Source organism: Oncorhynchus mykiss, chromosome 7 (genome assembly GCF_013265735.2).
Source record: "Oncorhynchus mykiss isolate Arlee chromosome 7, USDA_OmykA_1.1, whole genome shotgun sequence".
NCBI classification, from domain to species: domain Eukaryota; kingdom Metazoa; phylum Chordata; class Actinopteri; order Salmoniformes; family Salmonidae; genus Oncorhynchus; species Oncorhynchus mykiss.
The window spans coordinates 72,894,400-72,913,210 of NC_048571.1; the positions used below are offsets into that span (position 1 = coordinate 72,894,400).

General features: G+C 42.1%; 1 protein-coding gene across 7 annotated transcripts; it reads right to left on the bottom strand.

Moving 5' to 3' along the window:
- Nucleotides 1–575: 575 nt before the first annotated feature.
- nudt2 (nudix (nucleoside diphosphate linked moiety X)-type motif 2) lies at nucleotides 576–5,028 on the bottom strand. Of its 7 annotated transcripts, none has more exons than XM_021610535.2 (3): nucleotides 4,891–5,028; nucleotides 1,874–2,003; nucleotides 576–1,351 (listed from the first exon to the last, which is right to left on the bottom strand). In XM_021610535.2, exons 1-3 carry the CDS (start codon nucleotides 5,026–5,028, stop codon nucleotides 1,029–1,031), a joined length of 591 nt encoding a protein of 196 aa, XP_021466210.2. In that variant the 3' UTR covers nucleotides 576–1,028. The 7 variants fall into 7 exon arrangements, with proteins under 7 accessions (XP_021466210.2, XP_021466209.1, XP_021466208.2 ...); XM_021610534.2 differs by having other exon boundaries at nucleotides 1,874–2,006; nucleotides 4,891–4,986; XM_021610533.2 differs by lacking the exon at nucleotides 4,891–5,028 and adding an exon at nucleotides 4,141–4,303.
- Between the last annotated feature and the right edge of the window lie 13,783 nt (nucleotides 5,029–18,811).

Sequence of the window (18,811 nt, forward strand, 5' to 3'; positions counted from 1 at the left end):
TATAGACTCTTTTTTTTCTGTGTTATTGACTTGTTAATTGTTTACTCCATGTGTAACTCTGTGTTGTTGTCTGTTCACACTGCTATGCTTTCTTGGCCAGGTCGCAGTTGCAAATGAGAACTTGTTCTCAACTAGCCTACCTGGTTAAATAAAGGTGAAATAAAAAAAATAAATGAGTTCCCATTGGATGTTGGGCTGCTCATTTGACCTGAAATATTGGCTCTAAATTCATTATTGTCAAAAGTACCTCCCATCTGGTTTCTCAAGCATGAAATGAGCCACTGGTTGAATTGTGCCCTGGCTGCCTGGAGAATAAATTGGTGCACCTCCTGTGAAATTCAACTTGTTTTTGTCTCCCCCTGGTGGTGATGTGTTGCAGGATCGCAGTACATTATGGGTGAGTGTGCAATTCTCAGCAGTAGTTGCCTTGTCCAATTAACTATCACATAGTTGTGTATAGATTTGCCCACTCATTGTGATCATAAATCATATTACTGTATATTTTCCATAAATATCTCAGGAGTAAGGGTGAAAGATCGGTTAGTCAATGCTGAAGTTGCATATTGAAAGGTCCATATTTAAGGGATGGTTTTTATTCTTGTTTAAAGTGCAAGACAAGAAGGTTATTAGTCATCACACATTGTTAACACATAAAACACTTATTGTGTCTATTGAATTATTTGGCCACTGATTCCCAAGCACAGGGGTAGTCAATAAAGTACAGAGGTTATCCTTTTCTGACCCTTAGTTTGGTGGCAGTTCCTTGGGGGTATAAGTATGTGACACAGGGGTTCAATGACTTGCTCAGACCAAATTACCACCATAGAATTAAGAATTATAACTCACTTTAGATTCACACTTTCTGTTCCATTAATTATCAAGGCTGTGCAGTCCCACAGACACTAGTCTCGCGCATCTGTGTCCAATAGCCTGGGGACGAAGTTACAAACACGTTTTTTAAAGCTAGAGACTTGCTTTTGCAGCTTGCTCTTCACAATTCCTAGCACAACATTGTGTGTAGTAGTGTCTTAATGTTTCCCTTGCTCTGTGTCTAGGTGTTGCTGTGCTGCCCTCAGGGTGTCCTGTAGGTCTTTATGCTGGGCCAGGGAGCAGGCCTCCTCCAGCTTGGCCCAGCGGTAGTCCTGGTGCTCCTTCGACAACGTGACGGCCATCTTGGGGTCCCTCAGCTCCGCGAGCCAGTACAGAACCGTCTTGGGCCGCCCTCTCACCTCGTAGCACAGCTCTTGGAGAAAGCCATCCACCACCTGCAGATGCTCCTCACGCAGCCCTGCTTCTTCCTGCGTCTCCCTCAGAGCGGTGGTGAGATCATCCTCCCCAGGGTCCACGTGGCCTAGAGACCAGCACAGGGTTGTGTTCATTATGCACCAAACAAAAGAAAACAGACAAACAGGGAGGGACTTCCTGGCCTTGATCAATCAGAACCTTTTTGTTTTCTGTTGCAAAATGTTTTGCTACAGTGTGCCCTAATGACATAACAAAAGGTATTTGTGTGTTTCACGATTTGGTATGGGACCAAAGATAGTGCAAGCTAGAATAGAGCATGTATTCTACACCTTATTCTGCACATTAGAGAACATGTGTCACAAAACATGACATGGGTCAGATGCCATGAATGGCATGTTGATTTTCATACTCCAGGTCTGTTTTAACAGGTGTAATGTAATGTCATACTTATAAAACTCACAAGGGGACGATTGACAGTAGGCTACACCTCAAGTAAAGTGTTAGCTACTAAAATATGTAGCCTGCTGTCAATAGACCCTTATGACCCCCATAAGAGTGATATTATGCCTGTTATTTATAACAGGCCGAAAGGGTATGAACACTAATATGCCACTGATATGCACCATACCTTTGGGTGGGGTCCAGTGGTGCTTGCCATATGAAGTCTGTAGGAGGAGGTACTCAATGTTGTCAGGGAGAGGTGAAGACTGTGCCAGCCGACGAAACACAATGAATCCACACGCACGCAAGGCCATCACCTGCTGAAGCACAGAAATAGTGAAGACCTTCACGTTTCCCACATTTTTACAGCCTTATTCTAAAATGGATTAAATTGTTTTTCCCCCCTCATTAATCTACACACAATACCCCTAATGACAAAGAAAAAACAGGTTTTTAGAAATGTATATATATATATATAAAACATTTTCAGACCTTTTACTCAGTACTTTGTTTAAGCACATTTGGCAGCGATTACAGCCTCAATTCTTCTTGGGTATGACGCTACAAGCTTGGCACACCTGTAGTTGGGGAGGTCCTCCCATTTTTCTCTGCAGATCCTCTCAAGCTGTCAGGTTGGATGGGGAGCGTCGCTGCACAGCTATTTTCAGGTCTCTCCAGAGATGTTCGATCAAGTTCAAGTCCGGGCTCTGGCTTGGCCACTCAAGGTCATTCCGAGACTTGGCCAGAAGCCGCTCCTACATTGTCTTGGCTGTGTGCTTAGGGTCGTTGTCCTGTTGGAAGGAGAACCTTCACCCCAGTCTGAGGTCCTGAACACTCTAGAACAGGTTTTCATCAAGGACCTCTCTGTACTTTGCTCTGTTCATCTTTCCCACGATCCTGACTAGTCTCCCAGTCCCTGGGAGACCACCACCACGCTTCACCGTAGGGATTGTATTGCCCAGGTGACGAGCAGTGCCAGGTTTCCTCCAGATGTGATGCTTGGCATTCAGGCCAAAGAGTTCAATATTGGTTTTGTCAGACCAGAGAATCTTGTTTCTCATGGTCTGAGTCCTTTCGGTGCCTGTTGGCAAACTCCAAGTGGGAAGTCATGTGCTTTTTACTGAGGAGTGGCTTCTGTCTGGCCACTCTACCATAAAGGCCTGATTGGTGAAGTGCTGCAGAGATGGTTGTCCTTCTGGAAGGTTCTCCCATCTCCACAGAGACTCTGGAGCTGTCAGTGTGACCATCGGGTTCTTGGTCACCTCCCTGACCAAGGCCCTTCTCCCCTGATTGCTCAGTTTGGCCGGGTGGCCAGCTCTCGGAAGAGTCTTGGTGGTTACAAACTTCTTCCATTTAAGAATGATGGAGCCCACTGCAGACATTTTTTGGTACCCTACCCCAGATCTGTGCCTGGACACAATCCTGTCTCAGTGCTCTACGGACAATTCCTTCGACCTCATGGCTTGGTTTTTGCTCTGACATGCACTGTCAACTGTGGGACCTTATATAGACAGGTGTGTGCCTTGCCACAGGTGGACTACAATCAAGTTGCAGAAATATCAAGGATGATCAATGGAAACAGGATGCACCTGAGCTCAATTTAGAGTCTCATAGCAAAGGGTCTGAATACTTATGTAAATAAGGAATTTATTTGTTATTTTTAATACATTTGCTAAAATTTCTAAAAACCTGCTATTATTGGGTATTGTGTGTAGATTGGTGAGGAAAAACAATTAAATACATTTTAGAATATGGCTGTAGCGTAACAAAATCAGGAAAAAGTGAAGGGGTCTGAATACTTTCCGAATGCACTGTACATTCACAAATGCATTTATGATCACTCAAACATTAACTCCATGATGACTTACTTCATGACACTCCAATGATTTTGTTATTTAACAATTAAGGCAGGCTGTCCTAGGCCTAATAGAGCGCACATTGATTTGAAAGACTGTGTTGTTGAATCATTGGCTACTGAAACTAGCCTATGAGTTCGTGGTTACTGTACATACAGTAGCCTCTCTAAAATGCAGCAAGCTATATAACTACATTTACAGGATTTTAGCAATGCCCCCAAATAAACATAGACAACGCAAGACAATAATTCCACATCGCCTCGCCATAACCGTAAACTGTTAACGCTGAATGCGGAACACTAGCGTTAGCATGACATGTTCTCTTGTCGCTGGGAAAATTGAATTTTGCCTATTGCTCACTAGCTTGGTCTCACACTAGTCTACCATGTTTCTGAAATAAGTTATATCATTCACTACACTAACTTACTGTGAGATTACTCAAGTTACATCAGAAATACTTGTAACAAGCGCGGTTGTTGATGAACATTTCTTGATTTCAGACACTCTTGAACGTAGCTTTCCTTATTCTAATTTCGCGTTCCCATTGGCTGAATAGTTCATGCTATTCCTGGAACGCCCCTACCTCTTCACCTCTTACCTTAACCAAATTAAATGGGAACTTCAATGGGGGCAGGGATGTCCCAACTCGAGGATAGCGTGAAAGTAGGCTGAATGTCCAAAGATACTTTTGAGGAAATGGGAAACTGCATTGCTTACTATTAACGCACATTGACGACGCATGGGCAAGGTACACAATGGGCCGCGCGTTGCATTTTGGGCGATTTGGGGACAAGGGGAGCATTCCTTCAAGGCGTGAATGGTAGTCCATTGGGCGCTAGCTCAAAAACCAAACATTAGCATGAATTTTGTGAACAAGAAGCACAACATTACAAATATTTTCAGAGATGTGAGATGATTAACTTGTTCGCTGTAATATCGCATAGCTTTGGAATCGTGACATTACATATTGTAACGACCCTGGGTTTATAAGCGCGGAAATCGACACTGCCGCTCGAGCATGCTTTTGCGGCACAGTCGAAAGCGCGCCGGACCTCGGGCTAGAAGGTCGAGGGTTCGAGACCTGCTCCCTGCCTGTTTCATTACAGTATTTTCGAGGGAAAAGGGCATGTTATCATTTCGTTGGATAAAAAAAATAATAAATAAACTTAATTAACAACAACAAAAATGACAGCGCATATCTCAAAGATAACATTGTGATAGTTAAGATGTTATTTGTATTATGAAATATTTAGCAGGCTATCACGGAATTCATGCAATGACTGATAACAATTAATCAATTTACTAAATAATACTGATAACATTCGATGTATTCAAAAAATGGTCTTACATCAAACATTCTAGTCTGTCTGTGCGAATATCCACCTTGTGTTAGAGATTTTTTTAAACAACGTGCCCACTTGAGAGAGTGAGATGGGTAGATATGACCAACGGAAATGGGCCGGTGGGACAAGATAACGAACGACATGGTACCTCCTTATTAGACCAGGCCACTGGGTGCATCTAAAATTAGTTCATTACAACTTCAGTAAGAGAGGTTGTAATGAAAAGAAAACACTATATGACATAATAAAATAAAAAAATGGAAATGTGTTTTTACTTTATTAAAGAGAAAAGGGAGTAGAGAATAAGGGGGGAGAGGAGGAGGGGTCATTTTTTAAATTTAAACAATCTTGTTTTAAAAATAAAATGCATCTTCTATGGGTCAAACGATTATGGGCCTGAATACTTCAGAAAGTATTCACACCCCTTAACTTGGATTTAATAGCATTTTTTGTTGTCAACAATCACAAAATACTCTGTAGTCAAAGTGGAATAAATATATATATATGACATTTTTTATTTATGTAAAATAGAATCACCTTTGGCAGCGATTACAGCTGTGAGTCTTTCTGGGTAACCTAGATTGTACAATATTTGTCCATTGTTTTTAACAAAATGATTCCATCTCTGTCAAGTTGATTGTTGATCATTGCTAGACAGCCATTTTCAAGCCTGGCCATACATTGTAAAGCTGATTTAAGTCAAAACTGTAACTAGGCCACTCAGGAACATTCAATGTAGTCTTGCAAAGCAACTCCAGTGCATATTTGGACTTGTGTTTTAGGTAATTGTCCTGCTGAAAGTTGAATTTGTCTCCCAGTGTCTGTTGGAAAGCAGACTGAACCCAGTTTTCCTCTAACCCTTACAAAAAAGTCCTACAGGAATCCTGTAGAATATATATACTGCAGGAATAGGAAGTCCTGCAGGATATCGCACAGTATTTTTGTAAGGACTGAACCAAGTTTTCCTCTAGCCCTTACAAAAAAGTCCTACAGGAATCCTGCAGAATATATATACTGCAAGAATAAGAAGTCCTGCAGGACATCGCACAGGACTTTTGGGGCCACTTTCCTATTGGACAATCCCTGCAGGATCCTGTAGGAATCATGCCGGTAGTCCTTCAGGAATACAATCCTGCAAGATTTCTGTAGGACTTTTTTGTAAGGAAAGATTTTGCCTGTGCTTAGCTCTATTCCGTTTCTTTTTATCCTAAAAAACTCCCTAGTCCTTGCCGATGACAAGCATACCAATCACCATTGGCCTCATGGTGAAATCCCTGAGCTGTTTCCTTCCTCTCCGGCAACTGAGTTAGGAAGGATGCCCGTATCTTTGTAGTGACAGGGTGTATTGATACACCATCCAAAGTGTAATTAATAACTGCACCATGCTCAAAAGGATATTCAATGTCTGTTTTTTTTTAAGCATCTACAAATAGGTGCCCTTCTTTGCGAACCATTGAAAACCTCACTGGTCTTTGTGGTGGAATCTGTGCTTGAAATTCATTGCTCGACTGAGGGACCTTACAGATAATTGTATGTGTGGGCTACAGAGATGGGGAAGTCGTTTTAAAATCATGTTAAACACTATTAGTGCACACAGAGTGAGTCCACACAACCTCTTATGTGACTTGTTAAGCACGTTTTTACTTCTGAACTTATTAAGACTTGCCATAACATAAGGGTATAATATTTATTCTATTAAGTAGAATACTTATTCAGCTTTTAATTTTTAATTAATTTGTAAACATTATGCGGTATTGTGTGTAGATCAGTGACACAAAATCTCAATTTAATACATTTTAAATTCACAACAAAATGTGGAAAAAGTCAAGGGGTGTTAATACATTCTGAAGACACTATAAATAGGCCTATATTATTTAGAATGCATCAGGCAATTAATATTTTTGCAACATGAAATATGCAGCTTACTATATGGCATGGTTTTGCCAGAGGGTGTTGGACATGTGGCACAGACTCCTGCTGCTCTCACTATTTATGTACTATCAGAAATTACTCAACTTGAACTTGAATATGCTCATTATTCCGCTCTGTAATACATCAAATACTTAAGGGTCAGATTCCATCAAGTAGCCATGAGAGATTTTCTACACTGTCACTTAAATTATATGGACATACTCACAGACACAACATATTAGTCACAAAGTCTTCACTTTGTAATTCATGTTTTAAAGATGTGACAAATCAAATACTTTATGTATTGCATCTGCCTTTTAGGCCAAAGCATTTTGTTAGTGTTTATATACTCACCATTAAATATTGAACTTTTTTTAAACTCTGTTAGGACAGTTGAAAGCTATGCTAAAAATCTCACATGTCATTCTACAATATGTAAGCAGTGTTTGCAATATCAGCATATCCATGGAGGAGAGGGAAGAAAGACAAGAGCCTGCAACAGGTTCGCACTTTGTGGGCAAGAAGGAGGACCTGATAAAAGCCAAGCGGTCGTTCAGGACCGTGGAGGGCCGGGACATACTTGTGCTCTATCACCAGGAGACATTCTACGCTCTGGACTTCCACTGCTACCGTAGAGTAACTGTTCCTTCATGTGCCTGAGTACCAGATCTGTTTGTGCATCCATTACCAACTCCTTTGTCATTAACCCCCTATACATGGGCTAACATACATCCTTTGTCCTCATCTTGTCGCCATTATGATTGTGCTTACATTTTTAGACAAGTGTAGACGATTAAAAGATGCATAATGATCTAATTGTGATCAGATCTTCCAGTCTACCTCTAGAGGTAGTCAGGGACTCATTGTATCTGGATATTTTACAAGTGTAAAAACATATACAGTGGGGCAAAAAAGTATTTAGTCAGCCACCAATTGTGCAAGTTCTCCCACTTAAAAAGATGAGAGAGGCCTGTCATTTTCATCATAGGTACACTTCAACTATGACAGACAAAATGAGAAGAAATCCAGAAAATCACATTGTAGGATTTTTCATGAATTTATTTGCAAATTATGGTGGAAAATAAGTATTTGGTCAATAACAAAAGTTTATCTCAATACTTTTTTATATACCCTTTGTTGGCAATGACAGAGGTCAACCGTTTTCTGTAAGTCTTCACAAGGTTTTCACACACTGTTTCTGGTATTTTGGCCCATTCCTCCATGCAGATCTCCTCTAGAGCAGTGATGTTTTGGGGCTGTTGCTGGGCAACACGGACTTTCAACTCCCTCCAAAGATTTTCTATGGGGTTGAGATCTGGAGACTGGCTAGGCCACTCCAGGACCTTGAAATGCTTCTTACGAAGCCACTCCTTCGTTGCCCGGGCGGTGTGTTTGGGATCATTGTCATGCTGAAAGACCCAGCCACGTTTCATCTTCAATGCCCTTGCTGATGGAAGGAGATTTTCACTCAAAATCTCACGATACATGGCCCCATTCAATCTTTCCTTTCCACGGATCAGTCGTCCTGGTCCCTTTGCAGAAAAACAGCCCCAAAGCATGATGTTTCCACCCCCATGCTTCACAGTAGGTATGGTGTTCTTTGGATGCAACTCAGCATTCTTTGTCCTCCAAACACGACGAGTTGAGTTTTTACCAAAAAGTCTGACCATATGACATTCTCCCAATCTTCTTCTGGATCATCCAAATGCTCTCTAGCAAACTTCAGACGGGCCTGGACATGTACTGGCTTAAGCAGGGAGACATGTCTGGCACTGCAGGATTTGAGTCCCTGGCGGCGTAGTGCGTTACTGATGGTAGGCTTTGTTACTTTGGTCCCAGCTCTCTGCAGGTCATTCACTAGGTCCCCCTGTGTGGTTCTGGGATTTTTGCTCACCATTCTTGTGATCATTTTGACCCCACGGGGTGAGATCTTGCATGGAGCACCAGATCGAGGGAGATTATCAGTGGTCTTGTATGTCTTCCATTTCCTAATAATTGCTCCCACAGTTGATTTCAGTCGACAGATCTCCCACAAGGTCAAAAAACGGGGACCTGAACCAGCGATCCATCAGCCACCGGCCCAAGCTCCCAACCGCCAGCCCTCCAAGATCCCCCACACAGTTCCTCAAGAGCTGCCTCTCAACCATTCGAGACCCCCCCCCCCCCCCCCAAAAAAGAAAATATATTTTTAAACAATTATTCCATTCCATTCCCCACCCCCAAGACCCCCCCTCCCCCCAAATGCACCAACAACCAACAAAATGAACAAAATAGAAAAAAAAGACAGACAAAGGAAAACAAAAAACAATGCAAAAAAACAACAAAGACATCAAGGACAACATAAATCATAACAGCAAGGCCAACTGAATATGTTAGAGTGCATGTATGTCACTATTTACCTGTGTGTGTCGGTGTATGTGCACATGTGTGCATTTGAATGAGAGTGTGTGTATATGCATGTGTACGAACACATAAGCCTCAGGCAAACCAGCATTAGCTTTAAAAACACTGCCCCTCAGTGTCATTCAAACATACCTTTTGTTATGTTATATTTTGACTTAATTTTTAAAATATTTTTATCTTGGACTGTCATTCTATCCCCCGCCCATCAACTCCACTTCAACTTGTCTCCAATTCCACATCCTGATCATATCACAAAAAACACATACTGTGCAAGGTGTTAACAGGGTTTTGTTTGGTGTGACAACGATATCGGAGTTGGGCAAGACAGCAAACAGATCTGTGACTCGAGCTAGCTTTGAAGATGCATTCTGCATGATCTTCAGTGGCTGTTACAGTGCCTTGCGAAAGTATTCGGCCCCCTTGAACTTTGCGACCTTTTGCCACATTTCAGGATTCAAAAATAAAGATATAAAACTGTATTTTTTTGTGAAGAATCAACAACAAGTGGGACACAAACATGAAGTGGAACGACATTTATTGGATATTTCAAACTTTTTTAACAAATCAAAAACTGAAAAATTGGGCGTGCAAAATTATTCAGCCCCTTTACTTTCAGTGCAGAAAATGATAAATACAATCCACCTGTGTGTAATCAAGTCTCCTTATAAATGCACCTGCACTGTGATAGTCTCAGAGGTCAGTTAAAAGCGCAGAGAGCATCATGAAGAACAAGGAACACACCAGGCAGGTCCGAGATACTGTTGTGAAGAAGTTTAAAGCTGGATTTGGATACAAAAAGATTTCCCAAGCTTTAAACATCCCAAGGAGCACTGTGCAAGCGATAATATTGAAATGGAAGGAGTATCAGACCACTGCAAATCTACCAAGACCTGGCCGTCCCTCTAAACTTTCAGCTCATACAAGGAGAAGACTGATCAGAGATGCAGCCAAGAGGCCCATGATCACTCTGGATGAACTGCAGAGATCTACAGCTGAGGTGGGAGACTCTGTCCATAGGACAACAATCCGTCGTATATTGCACAAATCTGGCCTTTATGGAAGAGTGGCAAGTAGAAAGCCATTTCTTAAAGGGGCGGCAGGGTAGCCTAGTGGTTAGAGCGTTGGACTAGTAACCGGAAGGTTGCGAGTTCAAACCCCCGAGCTGACAAGGTACAAATCTGTCGTTCTGCCCCTGAACAGGCAGTTAACCCACTGTTCCTAGGCCGTCATTGAAAATAAGAATTTGTTCTTAACTGACTTGCCTGGTTAAATAAAGGTAAAATAAAAATAAAAAAAGATACAAAGTGTTGTTTAAAGTTTGCCACAAGCCACCTGGGAGACACACCAAACAGGTGGAAGAAGGTGCTCTGGTCAGATGAAACCAAAATTGAAAATTGAAATTGAACACACCATCCCCACTGTCAAACATGGTGGTGGCAGCATCATGGTTTGGGCCTGCTTTTCTTCAGCAGGGACAGGGAAGATGTTTAAAATTGATGGGAAGATGGATGGAGCCAAATACAGGACCATTCTGGAAGAAAACCTGATGGAGTCTGCAAAAGACCTGAGACTGGGACGGAGATTTGTCTTCCAACAAGACAATGATCCAAAACATAAAGCAAAATCTACAATGGAATGGTTCAAAAATAAACATATCCAATGGCCAAGTCAAAGTCCAGACCTGAATCCAATCGAGAATCTGTGGAAAGAACTGAAAACTGCTGTTCACAAATGCTCTCCATCCAACCTCACTGAGCTTGAGCTGTTTTGCAAGGAGGAATGGGAAAAAATTTCAGTCTCTCGATGTGCAAAACTGGTAGAGACATACCCTAAGCGACTTACAGCTGTAATCGCAGCAAAAGGTGGCGCTACAAAGTATTAACTTAAGGGGGCTGAATAATTTTGCACGCCCAATTTTTCAGTTTTTGATTTGTTAAAAAAGTTTGAAATATCCAATAAATGTCGTTCCACTTCATGATTGTGTCCCACTTGTTGTTGATTCTTCACAAAAAATACAGTTTTATATCTTTATGTTTGAAGCCTGAAATGTGGCAAAAGGTCGCAAAGTTCAAGGGGGCCGAATACTTTCGCAAGGCACTGTATATATGTCAAAAGTGGTATCAATCAGGGCCTCCAGGAGACCCATGAGGCGGCGCATAATTGGCCCAGCGTTGTCCGGGTTAGGGGAGGGTTTGGGCAGCCGGGATTTCCTTGTCCCATCGTGGTCTAGCGACTCCTTGTAGTGGGCCGGGCGCATGCAAGCTGAGTGCAGTCGTCAGGTGTTTCTTCCGACACATTGGTGCGGCTGGCTTCCAAGGTTAAGCAAGCAATGTGTTAAGAAGCAGTGCGGCTTGACAGGGTCGTGTTTCGGAGGACGCAAGGCTCTCGACTATCGCCTCACCCGAGTCTGTACGGGAGTTGCAGCAATGAGATAAGACACTAACTACCAATTGGATATCACGAAATTGGGGAGAAAAAGGGGTTAAAAATAAATAAATAATAAAGTGCTATTAATCTACTGTAATTACCACCACGGTGGTAGATTTACGTCACTATCTATGGGACATTTTACCACATAACATCGGTATGGTTACAGTGCCATAAACTGTTTGCTTATTCTGCAATACTCTGATTTCTCCTCTTTGGGCAGATGCTGGAGTACCATTGCAAAATGGAGACATAGAGGTAAATGACCTAGTATTGTAATCTATTTAATCTTTGTTGTAATCAATATCTCGGGTGCCACCTACAGTCGTGGTGCCCTTGAGCAAGGCACACAAACCCCAAACTGCTCCAGGGTTGCTGTGTGTGCCTGTGTCTGTGTCGGTGTTTGTGTCGTGTGCCGTGTTTTTAACATTGTCATCAAAGAAATAATTGGTTTCTATCGTAAATAAATATAACATTCATGCATATCTTTCACATTTTCAGTTTGCTCCTTTATTCATGCACCTTGGTTGGAAACAAGGTACTAGTGACCAGAGGAGGCTGGTGGGAGGAGCTATAGGAAGACTGTCTCATTATAATGGCTGGAATAGAATGAATGGAAAGGAGTCAAACATGTGGTTTCAATATGTTTGATACTGTTCTATTAATTCCATTCCAGACGTTACACGTGTCCTGTTTTATCGAGTCTGATTACTTCCAGGGAGAGAAGGGCAAAGTAGGGAGAGAGAGCATGGAGGCCGAAGATGCCGCTAAGAAATCTAAGGCCACAACCTCCTGATGGACTGATTGGCCTCATGTCAATAGTCTAAAGTTACTTCCTCTCCTCGCTTTCTCATCTGCACTGATCTGAAGGGAAGGTGAAAGAGGGAAGGAGGCAAGGACATGATGCCACATCAAACTATTAATATACAGTTGGGGGTTTTTCCTGAAGTTTACTTGTATTCAAATGGGGATGAAGTATTTATGGCAACCTCGACCTTTGACATTTGATTCATGTCCAGATGCGTAAGTGGCAAATCAGATCACGACATAAAAATTCTGAAGGCAGGATTTGACTGAACTAAAAACGAATGTCTCTGTCCTTAATGTGTGGGGTAGGGGGTTATGTTTTGTTTGTTGAACATTTGACTTGTAGCTCCTTCTCAAGTTGGATGAGTTAAGTCTACCAGGAAACACAGGAGGTTGGTGACACCTTAATTGGGGAGGGCAGGCTCGTAATAATGGCTGGAGCGGTTTCCATGTGTTTGATGCCATTCCATTTGCTCTGTTCCAGCCATTATCACGAGCCTGCCCTCCCCAATTAAGGTGCCACCAACTTCCTGTGTTTCCGGGTAGACTTAACTCATCCAACTTGAGAAGGAGCTACAAGTCAAATGTGAATTATTATTTTGTATTTCATTTTCAAATGTCCATTATTATTCATATGTATTAAGGATCCCCATTAGTTCCTGCCAAAGCAGCAGCTACTCTTCCCGAGGTCCAGCAAAATTAAGGCAGTTATACCATTTTAAAAACATTACAATACATTCACAGATTTCACAACACACTGTGTGCCCTCAGGCCCCTACTCCACCACTACCACATATCTACAATACAAAATCCATGTGTACGTGTGTGTATAGTGCATATGTTATCGTGTGTGTGTGTGTGTGTGTGCGTGTGCGTGTGCGTGTGCCTATGTTATGAGCCGTCCTCCCCTCAGCGGCTTCCACTGCCTGATTAGCACAAGACTCCTGTGGTTCAGATAGTAAAATGAGTGTTGATGGCTTGTTTTCCTCCTATGGACAGGCTAGGCCGCATTCCGCCTACGGTCTCGAGTGTGTCCCGGGTGTTCAACACCAGAAGAAGAAAAACAACTCACATAATATAAAGAGATGATGTCTATCTAGATGTCATAGTGGACAGTAAGCTTAGTTGACCTACGCAATGTGTAGGTCTACTCATGTTTAGTAGTGGAATGAGTCTACCAAAAAGAATCCAATAGCAGTATTGCAATAGATTTTTAGCCTATTTATTTCACAATTTAAATTGTCAGGGGAATGGGAACAATAGCAAATCCGTGGCAGAGTCTGTCAGCGTCAGAGTCTGTCAGCAGGCCAAGCTTCCTACAGCCCTTGAGCCCCACCCATGGTCATGGTGATGTTATTTTAGTTTGCACTGATCAAGGCACTGTCCATGGTAGGCTACTGAATGTTTGTGCCTGGGCATAGTAAACTGCTGTTGCAGCCCTCCTGGCAGCTACATGCTTAAATAAAGGATGTTTTTTGGCAATCTACACTGAACAAAAATATAAACGCAACCATTTCAAAGATTTTACTGAATTACAGTTTATAGAAGGAAATCAGTCAATTGAAATCTATGGATTTCACATGACTGGGCAGGGGCGCAGCTGTGGGTGGGCCCGGGAGGGCATAGGCCCACCCACTGGGGAGCCAGGCCTAACCCTTGCCGAGTCAGGCCCAGCCATTCAGAATTAGGTTTTTCACCACAAAAGGGCTTTATTACAGACAGAAATACTCCTCAACCCCCCCCCCCAATTATCTGGCAACAGCTCTGTTGGACATTCCTGCAACTGAGCAAGAGGTCAAGTACATTAGAGTGTCTGGTTTGAGAAACAGACGCCTCACACGTCCTCAACTGGCAGCTTCATTAAATAGTACCCGCAAAACACCAGTCTCGACGTCAACAGTGAAGAGGCGACTCCGGGATGCTGGCCTTCTAGGCAGAGTTGCAAAGAAAAAGCCATGTCTCAATAAAAATAAAAGATTAAGATGGGCAAAAGAACACAGAGTTACTCTGCCCAGTGTCTGTGTTCTTTTGCCCATCTTAATCTTTTCTTAATGTGCTTTTCTTTCAATAAAAAATAACATTTCTAAGTGACCCCAAACTTTTGAATGGTAGTGTACATAAGTAATGCAAGATATGTAAACATTATTAAAGTGGCATTATTAAAGTGACTAGTGATCCATTAAATAAAGTGGCCAATGATTTCAAGTCTGTATGTAGGCAGCAGCCTCTCTGTGTTAGTGATGGCTGTTTAACAGTCTGATGGCTTTGAGATAGAAGCTGTTTTTCAGTCTCTCGGTCCAAGCTTTGATGCACCTGTACTGACCTTGATTTCGGAATAATAGCTGGGTAAACAGGCAGTGGCTTGGGTGGTTGTTGTCCTTGATGATCTTTTTGGCCTTGATTACCGTCGTGGGTGATGGAGCCTCTTGCGCTGCCTTACGGAAGACATCCTCCTTCTCCTGAAGATAGTGGCATTTAACTACTATGGGTCTGGACAGCTCCCCATTCTTCAGTGCGGACTGTATGCTTCTGTGCGCATGGTCAAGGGTGGGGGTGTAATCGAGGCCAAGACTTTCCTGTAAAAGTTTAGCTATGGACAGGCTAGGCCGCATTCCGCCTACGGTCTCGAGTCCCTCTCTCATGCCGAACATGTGACCGTTCCCCCGGCGCTGTCTGTTCTCAAGGTCTTCAACCTTGGAAGTGAGTTTGACGACATCTGCTGATAGCCGGGTGACTTGCTATTCCAGTGTCACCACTTGTTCGGAATAAATATTTGCGGCAACTTTCAGGCTATTCAGACGGATGTCACGTCTCGCTTCCTTAACAGAGTCAATCTTTATGTAGACCTCGGTGGCGAGAATGGCTATTTGTGTGGATATGTCAGTGAATAGTGACTCCACCTTAGTCAGCAGTCTGTTCAGATTTAATGATAGCTGCCATTACCATGGCTAGGTCGGGGGGATCAGAGTCCGTGTCAGGTGAGCCCGAGACTTCAGCAGAGACCTGCTCCTTTGTGGCTCGCAGCCGTTGTTGTCTCGACATTTTACAATTAAAAGGCCAAAAATGTCCGAAAAAAAGCCTGATTAGTAAATTGGGTTCGATTCCAAATGAAATGTTACAAAAAGAACACAGTGAGGGAGATGTTGGTCAAGTATTAATAGTATATTGTTCGCCCTTCACATGTTGCTGGTCACCAGCACCCCAAAGCCTACTACTGTTGTGTCGTCTGCAAACTTGATGATTGAGTTGGAGGAGTGCATGGCCACGCAGTCATGGGTGAACAGGGAGTACAGGAGGGGGCTGAGCACGCACCCTTGTGGGGCCCCAGTGTTGAGGATCAGTGAAGTGGAGATGTTGTTTCCTACCTTCATCACCTGGGGGCGGCCCGTCAGGAAGTCCAGGACCCACTTGCACAGGGCGGGGTTGAGACCCAGGGCCTCAAGCTTAATGATGAGCATGAAGGGTGTTGAATGCTGAGCTACGGTCAATGAACAGCATTCTTACATAGTTATTCCTCTTGTCCAGATGGGATAGGGCAGTGTGCAGTGTGATGGCGATTGCATCGTCTGTGAACCTATTGGGGCGGTAAGCAAATTGAAGTGGGTCTCTGGTGAAAGGTAAGGTGGAGGTGATATGATCCTTGACTAGCCTCTCAAAGCACTTCATGATGACAGAAGTGAGTGCTACAGGGCGATAGTAATTTAGTTCAGTTACCTTTGCCTTCTTGGGTACAGGAACAATGGTGGCCATCTTGAAACGTGGGGACAGCGGAGGGAATAACTACACTGTTTGTATTCGGCCATATTCCCAGTCACCTTTCCATGGTTAAATGCAGTGGTTCACGCTTTCAGTTTGCGCGAATGCTGCCATGTGGAGATCATCTGTTCACCTACTTTGTGTCACACAAAGACACGGCGGTTGGAACCAAAAATCTCAAATTTGGACTCATCAGAGCAAAGGACAGATCTCCACCGGTCTTATGTTCATTGCTCGTATTTCTTGGCCCAAGCAAGTCTCCTCTTCTTATTGTTGTCCTTTAGTAGTGGTTTCTTTGCAGAAATTCAACCATGAAGGCCTGATTCACACAGTCTCCTCTGAACAGTTGATGTTGAGATGTGTCTGTTACTTGAACTCTGTGATACATTTATTTGGGCTGCAATCTGAGGTGCAGTTAACTCTAATGAACCTCTGCTGCAGAGGTAACTCTGGTGGTTCCTTAGCTGTGGCAGTCCTCATGAGAGCCAGTTTCATCATAGCGCTTAATGGTTTTTGCAACTGTACTTGAAGAAACTTTCAGTTCGTGAAAATTTCCAGATTGATTGACCTTCATGTCTTAAAGTAATGATGGACTGTTGTTTCTCTTTGCTTATTTGAGCTATTCTTGCCATTATATGGACTTGATCTTTTACCAAATAGGGTTATCTTCTGTACACCACCCCTACCTTGTCAAAACATAACTGATTGGCTGAAACACATTAATAAGGAAAGAAATTCCACACAATAACTTTTAACAAGGCACACCTGGTAATTGAAATGCATTCCAGGTGACCTTAGGAAGCTGGTTGAGAGAATGCTGTCATCAAGGCAAAGGGTGGCTACTTTGAAGAATATATTTTGATTTGTTTAATACTTTTTTGGTTAGCACATGATTCCATATGTGTTATTTCATAGTTTTGATGTCTTCCCTATTATTCTACAATGTAGAAAATAGTAAAAAAATAAAGAAAAACCCTTGAATGAGTAAGTGTGTCCAAACTTTTGACTGGTACTGTATATTTTAGTTCAGTGTAGTTTCAAGCCCAAATAAATGGCCCTATGATGTGATTAAGACACCAGGGTTCCATTTCCCTGGCAGGCTATAGCCTATAGAATAGTGCAATGCCAAGCTATAGCCTATAGAATAGTGCAATGCCAAGCTATAGTCTATAGAATAATGCAATGCCAAGCTATAGCCTATAGAATAGTGCAATGCCAAGCTATAGCCTATAGAATAGTGCAATGCCAAGCTATAGTCTATAGAATAATGCAATGCCAAGCTATAGTCTATAGAATAATGCAATGCCAAGCTATAGTCTATAGAATAATGCAATGCCAAGCTATAGTCTATAGAATAATGCAATGCCAAGCTATAGTCTATAGAATAATGCAATGCCAAGCTATAGTCTATAGAATAATGCAATGCCAAGCTATAGTCTATAGAATAATGCAATGCCAAGCTATAGTCTATAGAATAATGCAATGCCAAGCTATAGTCTATAGAATAATGCAATGCCAAGCTATAGTCTATAGAATAATGCAATGCCAAGCTATAGTCTATAGAATAATGCAATGCCAAGCTATAGCCTATAGAATAATGCAATGCCAAGCTATAGTCTATAGAATAATGCAATGCCAAGCTATAGTCTATAGAATAATGCAATGCCAAGCTATAGTCTATAGAATAATGCAATGCCAAGCTATAGTCTATAGAATAATGCAATGCCAAGCTATAGCCTATAGAATAATGCAATGCCAAGCTATAGTCTATAGAATAATGCAATGCCAAGCTATAGTCTATAGAATAATGCAATGCCAAGCTATAGTCTATAGAATAATGCAATGCCAAGCTATAGTCTATAGAATAATGCAATGCCAAGCTATAGTCTATAGAATAATGCAATGCCAAGCTATAGTCTATAGAATAATGCAATGCCAAGCTATAGTCTATAGAATAATGCAATGCCAAGCTATAGTCTATAGAATAATGCAATGCCAAGCTATAGTCTATAGAATAATGCAATGCCAAGCTATAGTCTATAGAATAATGCAATGCCATTTCAAATTCAAACTAAAGAGGTGACAGTACACACAAAACAATCTGGGTTTCTTTGGGAAGGGTGATGGTTCAATGTGGAACCATAATGCCTCAAATAACCCTCTGAGCTCTTCAATGGTGCTTTGCAGTTCACCAAAGGGTTTTTAAAACTTTTTGTGATAATTAAAATGTAGGGTAGGTGGCTCATTAGAATGTTTTGGAGCGTGGTTTACTCATAGCTCATTCCGGTTGATCTAATCTGTTGTGTTATGCCATGACATATTATATATGACTATGACCAGTGAATGGAATTGTGTCAATTGTGAACGGTTGACTAAATCAGTCAGTGGTTCTCAATTACCTCCTCAGGGACCCCCAGCTGTTCCAGAGGTAGCTCACTTCATTCACCTTAACACAATAATACCACATATGGAATTTTAACAATATAATATGGCTGTCCAGAATAAAAAACCCTGTATGGTTCTTCAAAAGGATCTACAAAGAACCTTTGAGATTGAGAAAGGTTATTTATAGAACCCTTCTCCATAAAGGTTATATAAGGTACCATAAGAAAGGGTTCTGTA

Excerpts from the sequence above, each read along its gene's own strand:
- nudt2 (XM_021610535.2), bottom strand. The coding sequence starts at position 5,028 with ATGTCGTTCGTTATCTTGTCCCACCGGCCCATTTCCGTTGGTCATATC. Across the intron at positions 2,004-4,890 it reads GACAGACTAGAATGTTTGAT|GTGATGGCCTTGCGTGCGTG; the intron begins GTAAGACCATTT and ends GTGCTTCAGCAG. Across the intron at positions 1,352-1,873 it reads CCACTGGACCCCACCCAAAG|GCCACGTGGACCCTGGGGAG; the intron begins GTATGGTGCATA and ends GCTGGTCTCTAG.